Raw genomic sequence first — 22,448 nt, 5'->3', positions numbered from 1 at the left:
AGTCTCTGGAGTTTAGAAGTTTGTAAATAATTATGATAATAAGAAAACCAAGTGTTAGCTCCTGCAGGAGATGCTGAGAGCAGTACCTGAGCACTCAGTGTTGAACATGAATTCCCAGGGAATCAGTTCTTTCTTCTCAGTAAACAGTGACATTAAGCATCAAGTTTTATTTTGATAGTTGTAAAGGTCCTGAATGTTTCTGTTTTACTAACATAGCTTTTAGTGACACATTTCTTTACAATGATAGGCACTGTCCAGAAGGTGGAACCAAGAGACAACAAAGGAAGTTTTTCCTAAAAAAGGCAAAGTAATGGAATGCAGATCCTTAATTAAAGTTTAATGTACAGATCTTTGTAACACAGGAATTGCATAGAATCATTTCACAAATGTGCAATCGAGGTTAGTGTGTGAGTCCAATTTCTACCACGCAGGATGATGAAACAAAGGTGGGGGCTTATACAGTGTTGTTCTCTTTCTCCCCACCCAGCCACCCTGGCCTTGTGTAAAAGGGGTTTCACACAAACAAGATCCATGTACTGCTGTAGAAACCTTTACCAGTTGTTCTTTCTTTCTTCCACTCGTTCAGTAACTCACTGGTTTGTGTTGAACATGGTCCCCTGCAGGCCCAGGGATAGGTTTTCAGAAGTGCATAGCTTGAGGTTTTAGACCTTGCTGCTCCGAGAATGGGAAAGTGAGATTTGGCACTTTGTTTTTATACCAGAATTTACTGAAGGAATTCTGCCACTGCCCTGATTTGAGAGAGAAGTTCCACGCTGTGCATCATTATTGTCTTTTTGTGTAAGATGAAGAACATTCAGTATTTCATAACCTGCTGCCCAGGGTTTGCACTTTGCTTTCTCCCAACTACAAAGGGTATTTCCCCTTCCTGCCAAGGGCAGAGTTCACCTCCACGAGCAAAGTGGCTTTGGTGTTGATGCTCTTTCTATCATCATCCTACTGCTCTTGGTCGCTGCTGTTGGTTGTCCCCTTTTCCCACTCTAGATTCTCTTCACTTTGTATTGGTGAACCCATGGGCCGGGGTCTCAAACCCTGAAATCGGCGGCATTCTGGACAGACACGAATGTGGGTGCAGCCTCTGACTGCCAGGGCAGCCTCGTGTGCCAGTTGCTGGGAGATGGGGTCTGGCACTGTGCCACCGCACAGTTTCCCATTGCTGAGGCTCATGGTGTTGGCATCACACGGGGTTTCGATGTGATTGGAACGCGTCCGTATCAAGCGGCGCTTCCGCCGAGACCGAAAACTCTCTTGACACGACACAATACTCTGCAGCTCTTTCAGCATCTCCTGGCAAACAGAAATCTGCGATAACAGAAAGAAAAAAAAGTCGGATAAAGTATTTAACAGAACACATAAGTTACAGGCAGTGCTCCCAACAGGCAATAATAGCTAAACAATAGTGAGTAATGCTACAAAGAGCCAGGCCACTTTACTGACAGTAACAGAGACACTGGCATTGGGTTCATAGTCTGACCAATAGAAAACTGCTCCCACCCCATGTAAAAATCCACAACCCTGCTGAGAATGGACATGTTTACTGTCGGAACAAGCTTACCCTTTATTAATAAACAGATACTTTATGATGCTAAGAATACCAGATGAGTGTGACAATTTCTCTGACAGTACCAATTCTAAAGAAAGAAAAGGAAGAAAGACTTGCACAAGCTCAGGATGTCCCAAAGCTCTTTACAGCCAATGAAGTACTTTTGAAGTGTAGTCACTGTTGTAATGCAGGAAATGCAGCAGCCAATTTGCACACAGAAAGCTCCCACAAACAGCAATGTGATAATGACCAGATAATCAGTTTTTTTTGTGATGTTGATTGAGAGATAAATATTGGCCAGGTCTCTAAGAATCGAGGTTTATAAATGGAGAATTAGGAACATGAGAAGGCCATTTCAGCCCCTCGAGCCTGTTCCGCCATTCAATGAGATCATGGCTGATCTATGACCTAACTCCATATACCCACCTTTGCCCCATATTCCTTAATACCTTTGGTTAACAGAAATCTATCAATCTCAGATTTAAAATTAACAATTGACCTAGCATTAACTGCCATTTGCAGAAGAGTGTTCCAAACTTCTACCACCGTTTGTGTGTAGAAATGTTTCCTAATTTCACTCTTGAAAGGCCTGGCTCTAATTTTTAGGCTATGTCCCCTAGTCCTAGATTCCCCAACCAGTGGAAATAGTTTCTCTCTATCTGTAGTGTATGTGCCTTTAAGACAGAACTACTTTTACAGCTCCTGTATACTGTAGTACCGGCAGTGACCACACCTGTATATAAGCTTTACGCATGCCTCTGTACCCCCAGTCTTGAGACTACCCTCCTCCAGTAAATACCTGTTTATTGTTAAGTTACAGCATCCGTGTGGTTATTGAATAACAGCATACCCTCAGAATCACGGACCTAACACTATCTACCCTATCAGTTCCCCTTAATATCTTGAAAACTTCGATCAAATCACCCCTTAACCTTCTAAATTCCAGGGGATACAACCCTAGTTTGTGTAATCTCTCCTCATAATTTAACCCTTCGAGTCCAGGTATCATTCTAGTAAATCTACGCTGCACTCCCTCCGATAAAGGCCAATATATCCTTCCTAAGGTGTGGTGCCCGGAACTGAACACAGTACTCCAAGTGCGGTCTAACCAAGGTTTTGTATAGCTGTAGCTTGACTTCTAACCCCTTGTATTCTAGATATAAAGGCCAGCATTCCATGAGCCTTTTTGATTATTTTTTGTACCTGTCCATGACATTTTAACGATCTATGTACATGGAACCCTAAGTCTCTTTGGATTTCCACTGTTTCTAGCTTTTCACCATTTAGAAAGTACCCTGTTCTATCCTTTTTAGGTCCAAAGTGGATGACCTCACACTTGCCTACATTGAAATCCATTTGCCACAGTTCTGTCCATTCACTTAATTTGAAGTTATTGGCTTCTAGGTAATATTCTATCTGTGTTTCCGGGTCTTATTTTTGCTCTAGTGTTTTACAATTGACTATGGTTTGTAACTTTAGTGCCATCCCCGCAAAGGTTTTTTTGAAAAATTTGTTCTGGGATGCAAGCAACACTAACAAGGCTGTATTTATTGCCTTTCCCTTGTTGCTCTGAGAAAGTGGTGTTGGCGCTCCCATGAAGCAATTGTTTCTTTCACAGTTGAGTAGCTTACTAGGCTAGTTCAGATAGAATTAAGAGTGAACCATTGGGTAGAGGTGGAAGGATCCCTTCCTGAAGGATATTAGCGAACCAGTTAGGTTTTCACAATAAACTGAAGTACAAGGGACTATCATGTTGCAAATATTACCATAATGAGGTAGGGTACATGTTTCACAAGGAAAAAAATAAAGTTATAATAGGGTGGATTTGCCATAAAGAGATAGAGGCCATGATAATAGAGCCCTCATCTAAGATATTAAAAATAACATTTAGATGTTTAAATTTGATGAGGGCAAAGCCAAACGCTGTCCCAGGGAGGTCTCTCATTGCTTTATTGCCTCCATCCCGCAAAATATTATATGGCATAATGCAATCTCATGCTGAACTGGTAGGATAACTGTAGGCATATGAGCAAACTGTCTAACCAAGATCATGTGGCTACTATAGACACACACAATGGCATATTTGTAATCAGCTTTCCTAAGGGTAACTAGTAACGCTTGTCACAGCATGTTATAACAGATAAAGTGTTGGGTACACACAACTATTGTTGAAATTTACTGATTTTAACTATCAGAGGATATTGTATGGGGATGCGTTCAGCGATCTCATTGTCTGCCCGATACCCTCAGTGGAGCCTCATTTGCATCAGATCGGTGAGCAATAAACTTTTGTTCACAGGCAGCTCACTGACGGAGGGGGAGCCAGGAATCTGACAGCGCTTCTGCAGTGTCAAGCCAGAAGTCAAGACTTAGAGTGGGGAGACAACTTGAGGAGTGGGTATGAAAGGAGAAGCAGCTGACCTCGTGCTACTGCTGGTCACTCAAAAATCATTCTGAAAACTTACCAGTGCTGTATCCGGGGTGGGCTGGCATGGTCCCTTTAAGGACAGCTGGTTAGGCCACTCTAGGCCAAGCCCCAATGGGAGGAATGTGTGAGGGAGGACCTTGATTCGCAGGTGTTAATGAGGCGCGCACCTGATACTGGCCGGCACTTTGCCCGTCTATTTCCAGGACTAATTAGAGTGGTAGATTCAGTGTTGTGATATATGGAGAACTACCACTCCATTTCAGCCCAATGGAACCAGTGAAAAGCAACCCCATGCTTTCTCTTGAAGGGGAAAGTCTTTAAAGTGTAGGTTTAAGCTTCACCAATTTACTACAAAAAGGGCAGCTGCAGATATTTTAGAATTGTGTGATATTCAGAAGGTCCCAGACTTAGTACTAGAATGCGTCATTACTATGATGTACTTGTACAAGACTTTAGTTAGGCTGTAGCTGCAATATTGTGTGCAGCTTGTGGCCCAAATTATTTAAAGGATATAAAAGCATGAAACAGGTGCAGTGAAGATTAACTTTTCTGTTATCAGGCATAATTTCTATGATTCTATGAGGAGTTACGAAGAGAAACTTAAGAAGTTAGGAAGTTAGTTAAGAAGGGCTTTCTTCACTAGGGATAAGAACATTAAGGGGTGACCTAATAGAGATCTTCAAGATGATGAAGGGTTCTGATAGGGCAGATACTGATAGCTTGTTTCCACTGGACAGTGAGATGGTAACTAGAGGGCACAAACGTAAGGTAATTAGAAAAAGAATTAAAAGGGAGATTAGAATTAAATGTCTTTACTCAGAGGGTGGTTAGAATGTGGAATTCTCTGCTACCACCTGTTGTTGAAGCAGAATTCATAAATATGAGGAGCAAATTAAACAGTTTTGGAGAATGGGATTAGATTGGTGGCTTATGTGGAGAAAAATACCAGCACAGATTCGATGGGCCTAATGGCCTGTTCCTGAACTGGAACATTCTATGATTCCAATCTCTGCTACATGAGAACTGCTGGTTATTTGCTTGCACAGTATGTGCTAATCTAGGCTATAATGCAACAGAAATGCATCATTGAGCATTAGCACATGTATGCCTGCATGTACTAAAGGGGCAGAATTCAACCCAGGATTAACAATTCTATCAGCACTCAAAGGTTCACTTTTCATGTTTTGTAATTAACTTTTTTCTAGCATTTATTTCTGAAGTGTTTGTTGAAGTTTAAAAGGGGATCCCTTCAGCTATCATTACCTCTGTTTCTGTGGAGTGTCTCATTGTCCACATAAATTCAATCACTGCCATGACAACAGCAACAATCAGGCCGCAGATTAGAACCACAAAAATCCCACCAATGTTTTCCATTCCTAGACCTGCAATTATAAACAAAGAGGAAATGATGTTACACTTCAGTTCACACCAGTGAATTGCTTCTCACAACTTCATTGTTTGAATGGGCTTTATAGTAAAATGGTTATGGCACTGGACTAGCTTTTGTAGAAGTGGCTTCTCCAGGTCCACACGGAAACCTTGGGCTTCCCCGACTGCGACTGCCTCCAGACGCCCACCCCTCCCTCACCGCTCCCTCAGGACCCCGGCAGTAGCCTCCTTCCGCCTAAAATCCCGCTCCCGCCTGCCAGGCTTCTCATCTTTTCCGCTGTGTTCAGGCAGGAGTCTGACTTGGAAAATTGAAATAACCCAGGAGTTAAAATCACCCGCCTTGGCCCCCATCCACCACCCGCCTTGGCCCTCACCTGCCCTGACCCATAGTTGCCACCTGCCCCGGCCCCCAGCTGCCTTGGCCCACCCGTCCTGTAAACCTACAGATAAACAGTGTGAAGTATTCAAAGAAGCATTTGGTACAATACAGAGCTAGTACATACCCCTAAAAGGTACAGACTCCACTTGTGTAGTTAAGCCATAAAAAGTGCAAATAAAGCACTCGGGTTCATTTCTAGAGGAATAGAATTCAAAAGCAGAGATGTTATGTTAAACTTATATATAATCTTGCTTAGACCACACTTGGAGTACTGTGCACAGTTCTGGCCTCCATATTACAAAACTGATATAGAGGCACTGGAGAAAGTGCAAAAAAGATTTACAAGGATGATGCCAGAACCATGAGGTTATACCGATCAGGAAAGACAGAACAGGCTGGGGTTCTTTTCTCTGAAAGGCTGAGGAATGACCTGATAGAGGTCTTTAAAATTATGAATGGGTTTGATAGGGTAGAATCATAGAATGGTTACAGCACAGAAGAAGGCCATTCGGCCCGTCGAGCCCATGCTGGCTCTAGTGAAGTGCTCTTACAGAGCTCATACATACCTGCAAATTTATTTCCTTCATATACTTATCCAACTCCCTTTTGAAAGCTGTGATTGAATCTGCCTCCACCACTTTCAGGCAGTGCATTCCAATTCTTAACCACTCGCTGCATACATTTTTTTTCTTATGTCGCCTTTGGTTCTTTTGCCAATCACCTTAAATCTGTGTCCTCTGGTTCTTGACCCTTCTGCCAATGGGAACAGTTTCTCGACCCCTCATGAGTTTGAACACCTCTATCACATCTCCTCTCAATCTTCTCTGCTCCAAGGAGAACAACCCAGCTTCTCCAGTCTATCAACGTAACTGAAGTCCCTCATTCCTGGAATCATTCTCGTAAATCTTTTCTGCACCCTCTCTAAGGCCTTCACATCCTTCCTAAAGTGTGGTGCCCAGAATTGGACAAAATACTCCAGTTGGCGCCGAACCAGTGTTTTATGCAGGTTCATCATTATCTCCACACTTTTGCACTCTATACCTCTATTCATGAAGCCCAGGATTCTGTAAGCCTTTTTAACTGCTTTCTCAACCTGCCCTGCCACCTTCAACGATTTGTGCACACATACCCCCCTCACCAATGTAGATGTAGAAAACATGTTTCCACTTGTGGGGGAGTCCAAAACTAGGGGCCAAATATATAAGATAGTCACTAATAAATCCAGTAAGGAATTCAGAAGAAACTTCTTTACCCAGAGAGTGGTGAGAATGTAGAACTCGCTACCACAGGGAGTGGTTGAGGTGAATAGTATAGATGCATTTAAGGGGAAGCTAGATAAAAACATGAGGGAGAAAGGAGTAGGAGGATATGTTGATAGGGTGAGATGAAGTAAATAGTGGGAGGAGGCTCATGTGGAGCATAAATACCGGCATAGATTGGTTAGGCCGAATGGCCTGTTTCTGTACTGTAAATTCTATTAAGCAACCATGATCAACAAATAAGGTGTGGAGATGCCGGAGTTGGACTGGGGTGGACAAATGTAAGAAGTCACACAACACCAGGTTATAGTCCAACAGCTTTATTTGAAATCACAAGCTTTCGGAGCGCTGCTCCTTCTTCAGGTGAAGTGGAGAAATGCATAAAGACACAGCTTATATAGTCAGAGAATCATGTCAGATGTTTACAGGTAACCTTTCCAACTGCCATTTATCACACCTCGGCAGAGAGATAATCACAGCAGTCAAAGGTGTGAATGGTGTCCAAACAGGTCAGTCAGGGAAACATTACATCAAAGAACAATGAGGTGGGGTCACAAGGGGTCAAATATTGCAGATGCTGGGGTCTGTATGAAAAACAAAAAAACAGACAAAAAACATTTGTCCACCCCAGTCCAACTCCGGCATCTCCACACCATGGCTACTATCGACACCACAAACTGCCGGCTCAAAGTGGAGAGGATCTCCAAGAAGATCGCGCATATCGACACAGACATCAAGTTTCTACAGAGATGCAAGAAAGCAGACAAGATCCCGAAAGGACTACAGATCACTAACCCACTCAAGTCAACCTACAACACAGACTACGCTGAGAGACTCTGCCGTCGTACCTCTCGCACACTCCTCAACCATCTCGTACACCAGCTCCACAGCAGACGCCGCAACCTCGAAACCGAGATGGAGTCCATGTTCTCAGCCTGTGCTCAGGACGCAGCAGACCAGCTACGAGACACCGCCAAACAAACAAGGCAACGGAACTATGCTACCTACATGCACACCAAGAACAGGAAGCTTGAGAAACTTGGCATCACCAGCAGCAGCAACAAAGCCTCCCCCGGTACCACGGTTGAAACCACAGGGAAATCCATCGTCAACCTGTCCGACCACACCCTTCAACCAGACGGGCAGCACGGTGGCATAGTGGTTAGCATTGTTGCCTCACAGCGCCAGTGACCCGGGTTCGAATCCGGCCTCGGGCAACTGTCTGTATGGAGTTTGCACATTCTCCCCGTGTTTGCGTGGGTTTCCTCCGGGTGCTCCGGTTTCCTCCCACAGTCCAAAGATGTGCGGGTTTGGTTGATTGGCTATGATAAATTGACCCTTAGTGTTAGGGGGATTAAATCCGTGGGGTTACGGGGATAGGGTGGGATATGTGTTGGTGTAGGGGTTACGGGGATCGGGTGGGATATGTGTCAGTGCAGGCTCGATGGGCCGAAATGGCCTCTATCTGCACTGTGAGGTTTCTGTGATTCTGTGATTCTGAAATTGAAGTTCTCAGCCGAGGGCTCAATTTCTGCCCCACCACCAAAATGGACCCCATCGGTCTCGCGGCAGACACAGAGGAATTCATCAGGAGAATGAGGCTCCAGGAATTCTTCCACAAATCCCAAGATGTCAGCAGCGAACCCAATGAGACAATCAATGATCCGGAACAGCAGACAGAGGGATCCGCAGTGCAGCAACCGAAGAAGAAAGAATCAAATTGGACCCCTCTGGAGGGTCGCTGCCCTAAGCTTGACATGTATGCTCAAGCTGTCAGGAGATGCATCAACGCCAGATTCATCAGCCGCACTCACAAGACAGTCCAGAATGTCACCCGAGCACAACGCAATGCCATCCACGCTCTCAAGACCAACCGCAACATCGTCATCAAACCAGCAGACAAAGGAGGTGCCATCGTCATACAGAACAGAACGGACTATTGCAAAGAAGTATACCGACAACTGGACAACCAGGAACACTACAGACAGTTACCCGCAGATCCGACCAAAGAACACACCCGCCAACTCAACAGACTGATCAAAACCTTCGATCCAGACCTTCAAAGCATCCTACATGCTCTCATCCCACGTACTCCCCGCGTGGGAGACTTCTACTGCCTCCCAAAGATACACAAAGCCAACACACCTGGACGTCCTATCGCATCAGGCAGCGGAACCCTGTGTGAGAACCTCTCTGGATATGTCGAGGGCATCCTGAAACCCATCGTACAGGGAACCCCCAGCTTCTGTCGCGACACTACAGACTTCTTACAGAAGCTCAGCACCCACGGACCAGTTGAACCAGGAACACTCCTCGCCACGATGGACGTCTCGGCACTCTACACCAGTATCCCCCACGATGACGGCATCGCTGCGACAGCCTCAGTACTCAACACCAACAACAGCCAATCTCCAGACGCCATCCTACAGCTCATCCGCTTCATCCTTGACCACAATGTCTTCACCTTCGACAACCAGTTCTTTACCCAAACACACGGAACAGCCATGGGGACCAAATTCGCACCCCAATACGCAAACATCTTCATGCACAAGTTCGAGCAAGACTTCTTCACTGCACAGGCTCTCCAACCAACGCTATACACCAGATACATCGACGACATTTTCTTCCTATGGACCCACGGCGAAGAATCACTGAAAAGACTACACGATAACATCAACAAGTTCCATCCCACCATCAAACTCACCATGGACTACTCCTCAGAATCAGTCTCATTCCTGGACACACGAATCTCCATCAAAGACGGACACCTCAGCACTTCACTCTTCCGCAAGCCCACGGACAACCTCACGATGCTTCACTTCTCCAGCTTCCACCCTAACCACGTTAAAGAAGCCATTCCCTATGGACAAGCCCTGTGAATACACAGGATCTGCTCAGACGAGGAGGAATGCGATGGACACCTACAGACACTGAAAGACGCCCTTGTAAGAACGGGATATGACGCTCAACTCGTCGATCGACAGTTCCGACGGGCCACAGCGAAAAATCGCATAGACCTCCTCAGAAGACAAACACGGGACACAACGAACAGAGTACCCTTCGTCGTCCAGTACTTCCCCGGAGCGGAGAAACTACGCCATGTTCTTCGCAGCCTTCAACATGTCATCGATGACGATGAACACCTCGCTAAGGCCATCCCCACGCCTCCACTACTCGCTTTCAAACAGCCGCCTAACCTCAAACAGACCATCGTTCGCAGCAAATTACCCAGCTTTCAGGAGAACAGCGACCACGACACCACACAACCCTGCCACAGCAACCTCTGCAAGACATGCCAGATCATCAACACAGATACCATCATCACACGTGAGGACACCACCCACCAGGTACATGGTACATACTCATGTGACTCGGCCAACGTTGTCTACCTCATACGTTGCAGGAAAGGATGCCCCGGAGCATGGTACATCGGCGAGACCATGCAGACACTGCGACAACGGATGAACGGACACCGCGCAACAATCACCAGGCAGGAGTGTTCCCTCCCAGTCGGGGAACACTTCAGCAGTCAAGGACATTCAGCCTCCGATCTTCGGGTAAGCATTCTCCAAGGTGGCCTTCGAGACACACGACAACGCAAAATTGTCGAGCAGAAACTGATAGCCAAGTTCCGCACTCATGAGGACAGCCTCAACCGAGATCTTGGGTTCATGTCACGCTACATGTAACCCCACCTGATGCAGGGTCATCCAGACTCGAGTCGACATTGGCTTGTTCTCTCTACACAGATGCGGCCGGACCTGCTGTGATTTCCAGCCAAAAAAAATGTTTTTTGTCTGTTTTTTTGTTTTTCATACAGACCCCAGCATCTGCAATATTTGACCCCTTGTGACCCCACCTCATTGTTCTTTGATGTAATGTTTCCCTGACTGACCTGTTTGGACACCATTCACACCTTTGACTGCTGTGATTATCTCTCTGCCGAGGTGTGATAAATGGCAGTTGGAAAGGTTACCTGTAAACATCTGACATGATTCTCTGACTATATAAGCTGTGTCTTTATGCATTTCTCCACTTCACCTGAAGAAGGAGCAGCGCTCCGAAAGCTTGTGATTTCAAATAAAGCTGTTGGACTATAACCTGGTGTTGTGTGACTTCTAACAAATAAGGTAAGAGACAGTATGAAGCTGAAAGAAAAGGCTGACACAAATGCAAGGAATATTGGAGATCCTGCAGACTGGGAGAGCTATAACAACAACAACTTGCATTATATAACGCCTTTAATGCAATAAAATGTCCCAAGGCGGTTCACAGGTGCTTTATCAAACAAAATTTGTTACCACTCCACTTGCCAGAGGAAATAGTTTCTCTCCACTTGCTCTATCAAAACCTCTCATAATTTTGAATATTATGTCGCCCCTTAACCTTTACTGCTCTAAAGAGAACAATCCCAGCTTCTCCAATCTCTACACATAACTGAAGTTCCTCATTCCTGGTATCATCCTTGTAAACTTCCTCTGCACCCTCTTCAAGGCCTTGACATCCTTCCTAAAGTGTGGTGTCCAGAATTGTACGCAATACTTCAGCTGAGGCCAAACCAGAGATTTGTAAAGGTTTAGCATAACTTCCTTGTTTTTGTATTCAATGCCCATATTTACAAAACCAAGTATCCCATATACTTTCTTAACCACCTTCTCAACTTGCCCTGCCACCTTCAAGGATTTGTGAATATGCACCCCCAGGTTCCTCTGCTCTTGCACCCCCTCAAAATCGTTTAGATTATATTGCCTCTCCATGTTGTTCCTCCCAAGGTGCACCACTTCACACTTAGCTGCATTAAATTGCATCTGCCATGTGTCTGTCCATTTCACCAATCTATCTATGTCCTCCTGAACTTTGCTACTATCCTTCTTACTATTTACTACATTGCCAAGTTTTGTGGTGAATCTTTGGAATTCTCTACCCCAGAGGGCTGTGGATGCTCAGTCGTTGAGTATATTCAAGACAGAGATCGATAGATTTTTGGATACTAAGGGAATCAAGGGATATGGGGATAGGGTGGGAAAGTAGAGTTGAGAAAGAAGATCAGCCATGATCTTATTGAATGGTGGAGCAGGCTCGAGGGGCAGTATGGCCTACTCCTGCTCCTATTTCTCATGTTCTTATGTATCATTTGCAATCTTTGAAATTGTACTCCCAAGTCCAGGTCATTTATATATAACAAGAAAAGCAATGGTCCCAATATCGACCCTTGGGGGATTCCACTGCATACTTCCCTCCAGTAAGAAAAACATCCATTCACCACTGCCCTCTGCGTCTATCCCATAGCCAATTATGCACTACTCCCTTCTCCTCTACTGCAACATTAACTTTATATTCTTCTTTTGTGAAGACAGATGCAAAGTAGTCATTTAGTACCTCCGTCATGCCCTGTGCCTCCACAAGAAGGTTTCCTTTTTTGTCTCTAATCAGGCCCACCTTTCCTTTAACTATCCTTTTACTTTTAATATATTTACACATGATTTTTGGATTCCTTTTTCTATTACCCGCTAATATTATCTCATACTCTCTCTTTCCCATTCTTATATACTTTTTCAATTTCCCCCTGCACTCTCTGTATTCTGCCTGGTTTTCCATTGTATTCTGCGCCTGACATTTGAAATAAACCTCCTTTTTCTGTTTTATTTTAGCATCTATTTCCTTTGTCATCCAGGGAGCTCTAGCTTTGGATGCCCCATCTTTCTTCTTTATGGGAATATGTTTGGTTTGTACCCAAACTATCTCCGTCTTGAAGGCGTGTCATTGCTCATTTACTGTAGTGACAGCCCTATAAGTCAATGAGTTGATAAGTGGGACATTGCTGGTAAAATATGAATTGAAGAAAATATTTTATTTTGCAGATTACAAATTAGTGGAACAAATTATTGTACAAGTACACTGAAGGCTGGTTGAATATTTGAAAATTGACAAAACTGAAGTAGGAGGAAATGGAGGGGCCTAGGCTTAGCTCTAGAGTGTGTTAGAAGAACCCAGGTTTGGAGCTAAAAATCAGAACTAATCATTCCAAAATAGTCACCAAGAATGAATTAGAAATAACTGGCTGCAATATTTCAAGAGATTGGAATTAGAAAGGGAATGAACTGAACGAGCTGACAAACTTTTTCTCATGCCGCACATATAACATTATACAATGAGGGAGTTCGATTCCTAAATTGGATTTTCGATCCTTTCCTAAACTTCCGGAACAGTATTGTGTCTGTCACGGTGACGATGCAAGGCTTCACATTCACTGTGAATGTTGCCTGGAGTTAAACACAGATGGAAAGATTATTCTGACTATTCAATTATTAGAAGTAACTCTGTCTCATTGATAGGATAATTAATTATTAAACATTCTCTGTCTGTATAAAAAAACCCTCAGAGAGAAGACACATATTAAAGAAATGTTTCAGCCTCACCTTTTGCCCTGTGTTCTGCCTCCTTTGGGCACTTTCCTCCCTCCCACCATTTACGTTTTAACATTTCCAGCTGGTTGTTTTCCTGAAGTTGGAGAATGGCCAAGTCAAATTCATTCCGAAAAAGTGAAGCTGTAGGAATAGTACAGAACGATTAGCAAATGGAACTGAAACTATAGATTATCCACTGGTTATAAGGTCCTGTACTGAATTGCAAGGCCTTCGATGCAGCGTCGGGGTTGGCACCCACCTTTTACCCGCTGACATTTCACCTATAGATTAACAGCTGCAAATTGACACCCAGAGATTCTGTAGATATGGAGCTAGACTTCAGTGAAAGGTGACACGTGAATGGTTATTTACTATCACCATGGGCGCAATCTTGCCAGGTTTGGAGGCGGGACTGCCGGGAAAATGGCAGAATTTGGGGGCGGTTGCCCAACCCGCCTCCATGCCATCTTGCCAGGAGGCGGGTAGCCGTCCCGCGCCGGGTCCCGTCTCCTAGGAGGCGGGAAGGGATTAAAGCCTATTAACTGCCTGTTATAGGTAGTTAACAGGCAGAAAATAGGATTATCCCCTTTTTGCCCTCACAAGTGCAGGCTTCCCGAAGGCTCCGAAACCCGCCAGGTCAGTGAGGCGAGTGAGGGGTCTGCGGGGGTCAGGGGGGGTGCAAAAGTGTGCTGTGAAGGTAAGTGATGGGTGCAAGTGTGGAGAGGTGAGTATCTGAGGTAAGTGCAAAGTGTTAGTAAAACTGTACTTACCTTTGTTTCTTCCTGCAGGCTTCAGTCAGTGGGTATGCGGAGAGTCTCGGACCTCCGCGGTAGAGATGACAGATGGCCGTTGCATTCTCCAATGCAACAACCATCTCATTTCTGCAAAAGAAAGAGGTTTGATGAGATCTTGAATTCAAGATCTCATCAAACTACAGAGAATGTCACTGTTGGACAGCTTCACAAAAAAATTTTTGACAGATGAAACGTCATACATTGACATTCTCCGCAACTGGCTTTCCCTTAATTGGCCTGCTAAGCCCGCTGGGCGGGCTTAACAAGGTCAATCAAGGGAAAATAGCGTGGGTTGGTCAGAAGTTGATGGAGGCGGGACTGAAAGCCGCCAAGTGGGAGTCCCGCCTCCAAAACCTCCCCATTGAGAAAATCACCCCCCATGTTTCAGATTAAATTCCCACCATTTACCGTTGGTGGCATCTAATCTTTGAATCAAGAGACTCGCATCAAGCTGCTATTCAATTCCTGAATAATTTCCTAGTACCCTGATATAAGGGTTGTGATCAGGACAAAACCTCAGTAGTCATTGAACAAGAAATGTAAAGAATTACAAGGGATGTGGACAGTGTGCAATGACAGTTCAAGTCTTCAAAGGCTTGTGTTATGGGCAGTCTAACAATCTCTCACATGCAGTGATATTTATCATATCCCTAACGGCACTGTGGGAGTACCTTTACCATAAGGACTGCAGCGGTTCAAAAAGGCGGCTCACTACTACCTTCTCAAGGGCAACTAGGGATGGGCAATAAATACTGGCCTTGCCAGCAACACCCACATCCCAGGAATGAATAAAAAAAACACAGGAAGTTTACATAACAACTGTCATTACACTTCAAAAATAATTCATCATGTGAAGGGAAAAATAAAAAAACAATTATGTTCTATTACTCTGCCCGATTGCGCCCAAAATGGAAACTCTACCCCAGGTGATCAATGAGTATAAATGGGATATGCATATGAATCAGTAATGAACTCGCTGGTCACTCAGTCCCGTAAATGGCTGAAGCTCTTCATTTGAACCCAGCTGACCCACAGGAGGTCTAGGCTTGTCCAAGCAGTGTCAGAGTACGAATACTGCAAGTAACAGCCAGCCTACGTCATTAAAGGTGCCACAATGTATTCATATCTTTTTTCTGACATTTCTTCAAAAACTCAGAAAACCGGGAGTTTCCTTGGAGCTGCTCCTACTCCCCGCCAGAGGTGCGGTGAAATGCTGAGGTTCCATCTCCGAGGAAATTCACGGCCCTTCTCAGTTGGTCAAGTTGTCTGGCACAGATCCCAAATTAGGTCATTTTGGTGAAAACAGCATCTAATGGGCCAGAAATTCGCGGCCAAAGGCGTGAGTGCGCTCGGGGTACTCACGCATCTGGCCGTTGGAAATGCCGGCGTTCAGCATGAACAGTGCATGCGGGGAACGCCGGCATTTCCAGACCTCGAGCGCGTGCGACTGCACAGGCAGCGCTTGCGCAGTGAACTTCGTAGATTTCATTCATGAAATCCGTGAGGGTAAGTCCTCAGAATTTACACTTGAAAAAAGCAAGTGTAAAGTGGTTCATTGGCTGCGGAGGAAGAAACATTTTATCGTGGAGCTTCTGAAATGCAATATTTTTGTTTGGGAAAGGGAGGGAAGTTATTTTAAGAAATTTTAAGTAAGTTTTAAAGTTAAAATTTTTAATTTTTTTATTTAAAAAAAAAAGGGTTTTCAGAACGGTAGGTAGAAGGAGCAATTGTGGCTGTGTGAATGGAATGTGAGAATGAGTTATGTATGTATGTCCACATATATTCCTTTACGTATATGTATGTATGTTTTATATTCCTTTACTAATGTGTATGAATGTATGTTTTTAATTATGATTTTCCAATAAGTTACTTTCTCTGAAAGTCATAATTAAATAATACATTCATACACATAAGTAAAGGAATATATACATAACACGCAAAGGAATATATACAGACATACATACTTTCAGAAGCTCCACAATAATAAATATCTTCCTCCGCAGCCTCTGGAGCAACTGTACCCATGCTTTTTTCATGTGTAAGTTGTAATGACTTGACCTCACTGAAAGCATTAATGAAAGCGGCGAATTATACTGCGCACGCGCTGCCTGTGCAGTCGCACGCGTTCTGCCTCTGAACCCCTTCGTTCAGAGGACAGGAAATGCCGGTTTTCCCCACATGCACTGTGCATGCTGAAAACCGGCATTTCATCCAGCCAGATGCGTAAGTACCCCGACCGTACTCGCGCATTTGGAAGGGAATTACTGGGCCAACATTTTACATGTCAATAAAATGAAAAATTTAACAATTGCACGACTTGCCCCCTCGCATCTGCGACTGAGGGTCCAAGGAGGTGCATTGCGCAAGAGGTCATCATCGTACGTATCCTCACACTGTTCCCTTTGGGGAACTGTATGAAGTGGTGGAAGGATTTATGGCCGTGATTAACGCTCATTCCGTGACCGTAACCATCTTTGAACCAGCCATTAGGGTGGTTAGTCCTATGGCAGGAGGGTTTTACGGGCTCCCACAACCCATCTGGGGGGGGGGGGCCACCAACACCCACGGACGCAAGTATCCCGCTGGATGTCCACCCAGAATTTAAAGTTGGAACTCCGACTCCACTTGCCGGGACTGTCTGGAGTGGGGTTCAAAACCCTACTCCTTCTGGCCCAGCGGCGGGGATGCTTACTGCTACGCAAAAGGCCCACTCCGCACAAAAGGTGACACCCATACGTTTCCTGCGCCTTTTCCCTCCCCGTGACTGGAGCCCTATGCTGCCATTTCACGTTGCTAATTGGATTGGGCCTTTGTCATAGCGGTAGGATCCCCGCCGCTGGGCCAGATCAGGGTAGGGTTTCGAACCCCGCTCCAGACAGTCCCGGCAAGTGGAGTCGGAGCTCCGGCTCTAAATTCTGGGTTGACATCCAGTGGGATATTTGCGTCCGTGGGTGTGGGTGGCCCCCCCTCCTTGTATAGCTTGTGGGAGCCCGTAAAACCCTCCCGCCATAGGACTAACCGCGCTAATACCTGGTTCAAAGATGGTTACGGTCACGGAATGAGCGTTAATCATGGCCATAAATCCTTCCACCACTTCATACAGTTCCCCAAAGGGAACAGTGTGAAGACACGTATGACGACGACATTGCTAAATAAATAAATGGAATTAAAAAAATTCTTTTAGGGCTTTTAAAAGTCTTTACATTGCTTTAATTCTGTTTAAAACTACTTCAGATTACTCAAAATAATGTAAACATTTAAAAAAGTTTATAAAAGTTACCAAAATCTTCAAAAAACTTCCAAAAACCTATTTAAACTGCTGCTTTGCATGTAAAAATGGTTAGCAGCTTGACAGAAACATTGGGGGTGTGTCCAGTGAAACTGAGACCTCAAGGGGCGTGTCTCACTTGCACTGCACGCTCCTGGCTTCGCGCTGGCTGCACTCCTGGGCGGCGTGACGTCATACGCTGCCCGGGATTCTTCTTCTGGAAACACCAATTCCAGGCGTCCCTGGAGCTGATCGGCAGTAGCGCGGGGTAAGTGTAAATACGGGGCTTGCACGCGCTGCAAGCCCCGTTCTGGAATTTCTGGGCCAAGATGTGTAAGAAGAGGCAATGATTGGCTGTAATCCTTTGATGCACAGCTCTGTGACCAGAAGTTTCAAGTGTGGGTTTATCTGGAGCGATCGCGATTGGGAGTCTGTCTGAGGGCAGTGGAGAGATTGTGTTAAGTCAGTAACTCCATGGTAAGGTTTCACTATTTCACCATGTAAAAAGTGAATAACCATGTTTCAAAGAATAATTGTATGTTGAGAGCTAGCTTAAGAGAATATTTGTTCATAGAATCATACAACATAGAAACAGGCCATCGTGCCTGTGCCGGCTCTTTGAAAGAGCTGTCCAATTAGTCCCTTTCCCCACTGCCCTGCACATTTTTCCTTTTCAAGCATATATCCAATTCCCAATCCTGCCCTTATTTGAGCCATGTCTCCGTTATCACCACTATATCATAACCTCATGTGGCAACTTGTGCCTGCAGCTCACCAAACCTATTTACCATGCTCTGTGCATTTACACACATGCACTCCAAACCTACCTTAATCTGCTTTTTGTTGTTTTTGATATATCAAGGTGAATAGTACGGTAAGTATAATACTACTGTAAATATAATGTTTTGCACTAATTACTATTCACTTACTTGTTCTGTGTTAAATAAATATTTCCAGTTGTGCTATACTCTACGTCTTGGACTGCGTGTATATTCAGTTTATGTACTGATAATGAGGAGAATTTTGTGATGGCACATCATATATTCCAGTAAACAAAAATACTGTGGCAAGAATTCTCCATTTAATCAGCATCTGAGGAAAGAACGGACGAGTTAACATTTCAGGTGTTGACCCTTCATCAGAGCAGATCTACACCAAAAGTGTTAATCCATCTGCTCTCTCCACAGGTGCTGACTGACTTGCTGAGTGTTTCCAGCATTTTCTGTTTTTGTTTCAGGCGTCTGTTTATTGTTTCTTTGTTCGGTCCCTGGGCCTCACTATTATTTACCGAGCTACTGGACAGGTAGAAGCATACTCTGTTCCATAGAGGCAGTGAGATCTTCTTACAGGAATGGCCAGTACAATATCTAGCATAAAACCCAAAAACGTAACACTGGACTTAGATGTAAAGAGACCACGTCAATGGTTGCTGATGTTACCAAACTGGGACGAGAAGCAAACTGTCAGGACAAATTCAGGCGACTACAGGAGGACACACACACAGGTTAGGGAAAATGGGCAGTTAAGAGGCAGTGCAGTTTAAACAGAAAAAATGTAAACTGATTATTTTTGTTCCCAAAATGTAATGAATTGAAAGATACTGTAAATGGCAAATTCTGTACTGCTGTGGTGAGATATGCAGATACAGAAGTCCTTAAAAGTGGGTGGACAGTTTAAAAAAAAGTCTTAAAGAAGGCAAATGCGATTTGGGGGTTTATATCAAGAGAGATTGAATACTAAAGTGAAGAGTTCATAATGACTGTACAAAATAGAAACATAAACATAGAAACATACAGAGAATGAATTAGTTGACTCAGAGACTAGGGTCCTAAATTTAAATAAAGGAAACTACGATGGTCTGAGGCGCGAATTGGGTAGGATTGATTGGGGAATGTCACTCAAAGGGTTGACGGTGGATAGGCAATGGCAAACATTCAAAGACCGAATGGACGAACTACAGAATTTGTTCATCCCAGTTTGGCAAAAAATAAAAGAAAAAAGGTGACTCAACCGTGGCTAACAAGGGAATTAGGGATAGCATAAGATCCAAGGAGAGGACATATAAATTGGCCAGAAAAAGCAATAATCCTGAGGATTGGGAGCAGTTTAGGATTCAACAAAGGACAAAGGGATTAATTAAGAAGGGGAAAATAGAATATGAGAGTAAGCTTGCAGGGAACATAAAAACTGACTGTAAAAGCTTTTATAAATATGTGAAGAGAAAAAGATTGGTGAAGTCAAGCGTAGGCCTCTTGCAGTCAGAATCAGGGGAATTTATAATGGGGAACAAAGAAATGGCAGACCAACTAAATACATATTTTGGTTCTGTCTTCACAAAGGAGGACACAAATAACCTCCCAGAGATGCCAGGGAACATAGGATCTGATGAAAGGGTGGAACTGAAAGAAATCTGTATTTGTAGGGAAATGGTGTTAGGAAAATTGATGGGACTGAAGGCCGATAAATTCCCAGGGCCTGATAATCTACATCCTAGGGTTCTTAAGGAAGTGGCCCTAGAAATAGTAGATGCATTGCTGGTCATCTTCCAGAACTCGATAGACTCTGGAACAGTACCCATCGATTGGAGGATAGCTAATGTTACCCCACTATTCAAAAAAGGTGGTAGAGAAAAAGCGGGAAATTATAGACCGGTAAGCTTGACATCGGTAATGGGGGAAATGCTAGAGTCCATTATAAAAGATGTACAGTAATAGCAGAGCACTTGGAAAGCAGTGACAGGATCGGACAAAGTCAACATGGACTTACAAAAGGTAAATCATGCTTGACTAATCTACTGGAATTTTTTGAGGATGTAACTGGTAAAACAGATAAGGGAGAACCAGTGGATGTGGTGTATTTGGACTTTCAGAAGGCTTTCGATAAGGTCCCGCATAAGAGATTAGCGTGCAAAATTAAGGCACATGGGATTGGGGGCAAGGTATTGACTTGGATAGAGAACTGGTTGGCGGATAGAAAGCAAAGAGTTGGAATAAACGATCGTTTTCCGAGTGGCAGGCAGTGACTAGTGGGGTACCGCAAGGATCGGTCTTAGGATCCCAGCTGTTCACAATATATATTAATGATCTGGACGAGGGAATTGGATGTAATATCTCCAAATTTGCAGATGACACAAAGCTGGGTGGGAGGGTATGCAGTGAGGAGGATGTCGTGAAACTCCAGTACGATTTGGACAGGTTGGGTGATTGGGCAGAAACATGGCAAATGCACTATAATGTGGATAAATGTGAGGTTATCCACTTTGGTGGCAAAAGCAGGAAGGCAGATTATTATTTGAATGGCAATAGATTGGGAGAAGGGGAAGTGCAATGAGACCTGGGTGTTCTTGTGCACCAGTCGCTGAAGGTAAGCATGCAGGTGCAGCAGGCGGTTAAGAAGGCAAATGGTATGTTGGCCTTCATAGCAAGAGGGTTAGAGTACAGGAACAAGGATGTCTTGCTGCAGTTGTACAGGGCCTTGGTGAGACCGCACCTTGAGTATTGTGTGCAGTTTTGGTCACCTTATCTGAGGAAGGACTTTCTTGCCATGGAAGGAGTGCAGCGAAGATTCACCAGGCTGATACCTGGGATGGCAGGAATGACGTATGAGGAGAGATTGTGTCAATTGGACTTATACTCACTGGAGTTTAGAAAATTGAGAGGGGATCTCATCGAAACCTATAAAATTCTGTCAGGCCTGGACAGACTAGATGCAGGAAGGATGTTTCCGATGGCCGGGGAGTCCAGAACCAGGGGTCATAGTCTAAGGATAAGGGGTAAGCCATTTAGGACTGAGATGAGGAGGAATTTCTTCACCCAGAGAGTGGTGAACCTGTGGAATTCTCTACCACAGAAGGCAGTTGAGGCCAATTCGTTAAATATATTCAAGAAGGAGTTAGATATATTTCTTAAGGCTAAAGGGATCAAGGGATATGGGGAGAAGGCAGGGACAGGGTACTGAATTTGGATGATCAGCCATGATCTCATTGAATGGCGGAGCAGGCTCGAGGGGCCTACAGAAGATAGGAGCAAGAGTAGGCCATTCGACCCCTCGAGCCTGCTCCGCCATTCAATGCGATCATGGCTGATCATCCAAATTCAGTACCCGGTCCCTGCTTTCTCCCCATACCCCTTGCCCCTTGATCCCTTTAGCCTTGAGAAATATATCCAACTCCTTCTTGAATATATTTAATGAATTGGCCTCTACTGTTAGACCACATCTCCTGGCTATAAGAAAGATAGAATGGCCCTGCAGAAGTGCTAGAATTATACCAGAATAACGGGTTGGAGTTATAAGGAAAGGCTAGAGTAACTAGGGCTGTATTCGCTCAAACTGAGAAGATTGAGGGGTGAATTGACAGAGGTGTTCAAAAATGATGTTAGGGATAGACAAGGTTAATATCGAACATTTACATTGGTGGGAAATTGAAGACAAGTGACCACAATCTCAGGATAAGCACCAGGTGCATCAAGAGATAGATTAGAAGAAACTTTTTCACACAGAAAGTGAATAATTACCTTTAAAAATATTTAAAAGGGCATTGGTAGAAAGCAGGAAAACTGGATTAGTTTGGGGAGAAAGCAGAAAAGTGGGACTGTGGGAAAAGTGGGAAAATCAGCTCCCCAAAAGGGTCGTAAATTCAGCTCAAACTAAAGGGCCTGAGACTCTTCCTGTGCTGAAATGTATCTGTTTCTATTTATGGATCTATCTTTCACCCTTTCATGGATTTCTCTGCCATCAGGATCATCTGGTAAACCACAAATAACTGAATTCAGACTGTTCTGTAGGGTAAAGATGGTGGAGAAATGTGGCTGGAAGATATAGTGGGTTTGGATTTGGATCCAGTGATTCTGGGGTCTGAGTCCATGCTGCTGACCCTCAGTTAGTGAACACAATGTCATTTGCCAGCATTTATTGTTTTAAGTTTTGCTGCATTTGGACCTACCGTTTTCTTTTTACTCTATTT

General features: G+C 44.3%; 1 protein-coding gene across 1 annotated transcript in view; it reads right to left on the bottom strand.

Moving 5' to 3' along the window:
- Positions 1-204: 204 nt before the first annotated feature.
- LOC147100180 (glutamate receptor ionotropic, kainate 4-like) overlaps positions 205-22,448 on the bottom strand; it is a 336,084-nt gene continuing 313,840 nt past the window's right edge. Inside the window, exons 21-23 of the mRNA XM_085967594.1 lie at positions 13,436-13,564; positions 5,253-5,371; positions 205-1,320 (exon numbers count right to left, since the gene is read on the bottom strand). Coding sequence (XP_085823720.1) covers positions 955-1,320; positions 5,253-5,371; positions 13,436-13,564 — 614 coding nt within the window. The 3' untranslated portion in view covers positions 205-954. The remainder of the gene's footprint in view (positions 1,321-5,252; positions 5,372-13,435; positions 13,565-22,448) is intronic.

The sequence above is a fragment of the Somniosus microcephalus genome, chromosome 26, assembly GCF_052327205.1.
Source record: "Somniosus microcephalus isolate GS21.2 chromosome 26, FLI_Smic_1.0, whole genome shotgun sequence".
NCBI lineage: Eukaryota > Metazoa > Chordata > Chondrichthyes > Squaliformes > Somniosidae > Somniosus > Somniosus microcephalus.
This window is presented reverse-complemented; position numbering and strand designations above follow the sequence as displayed.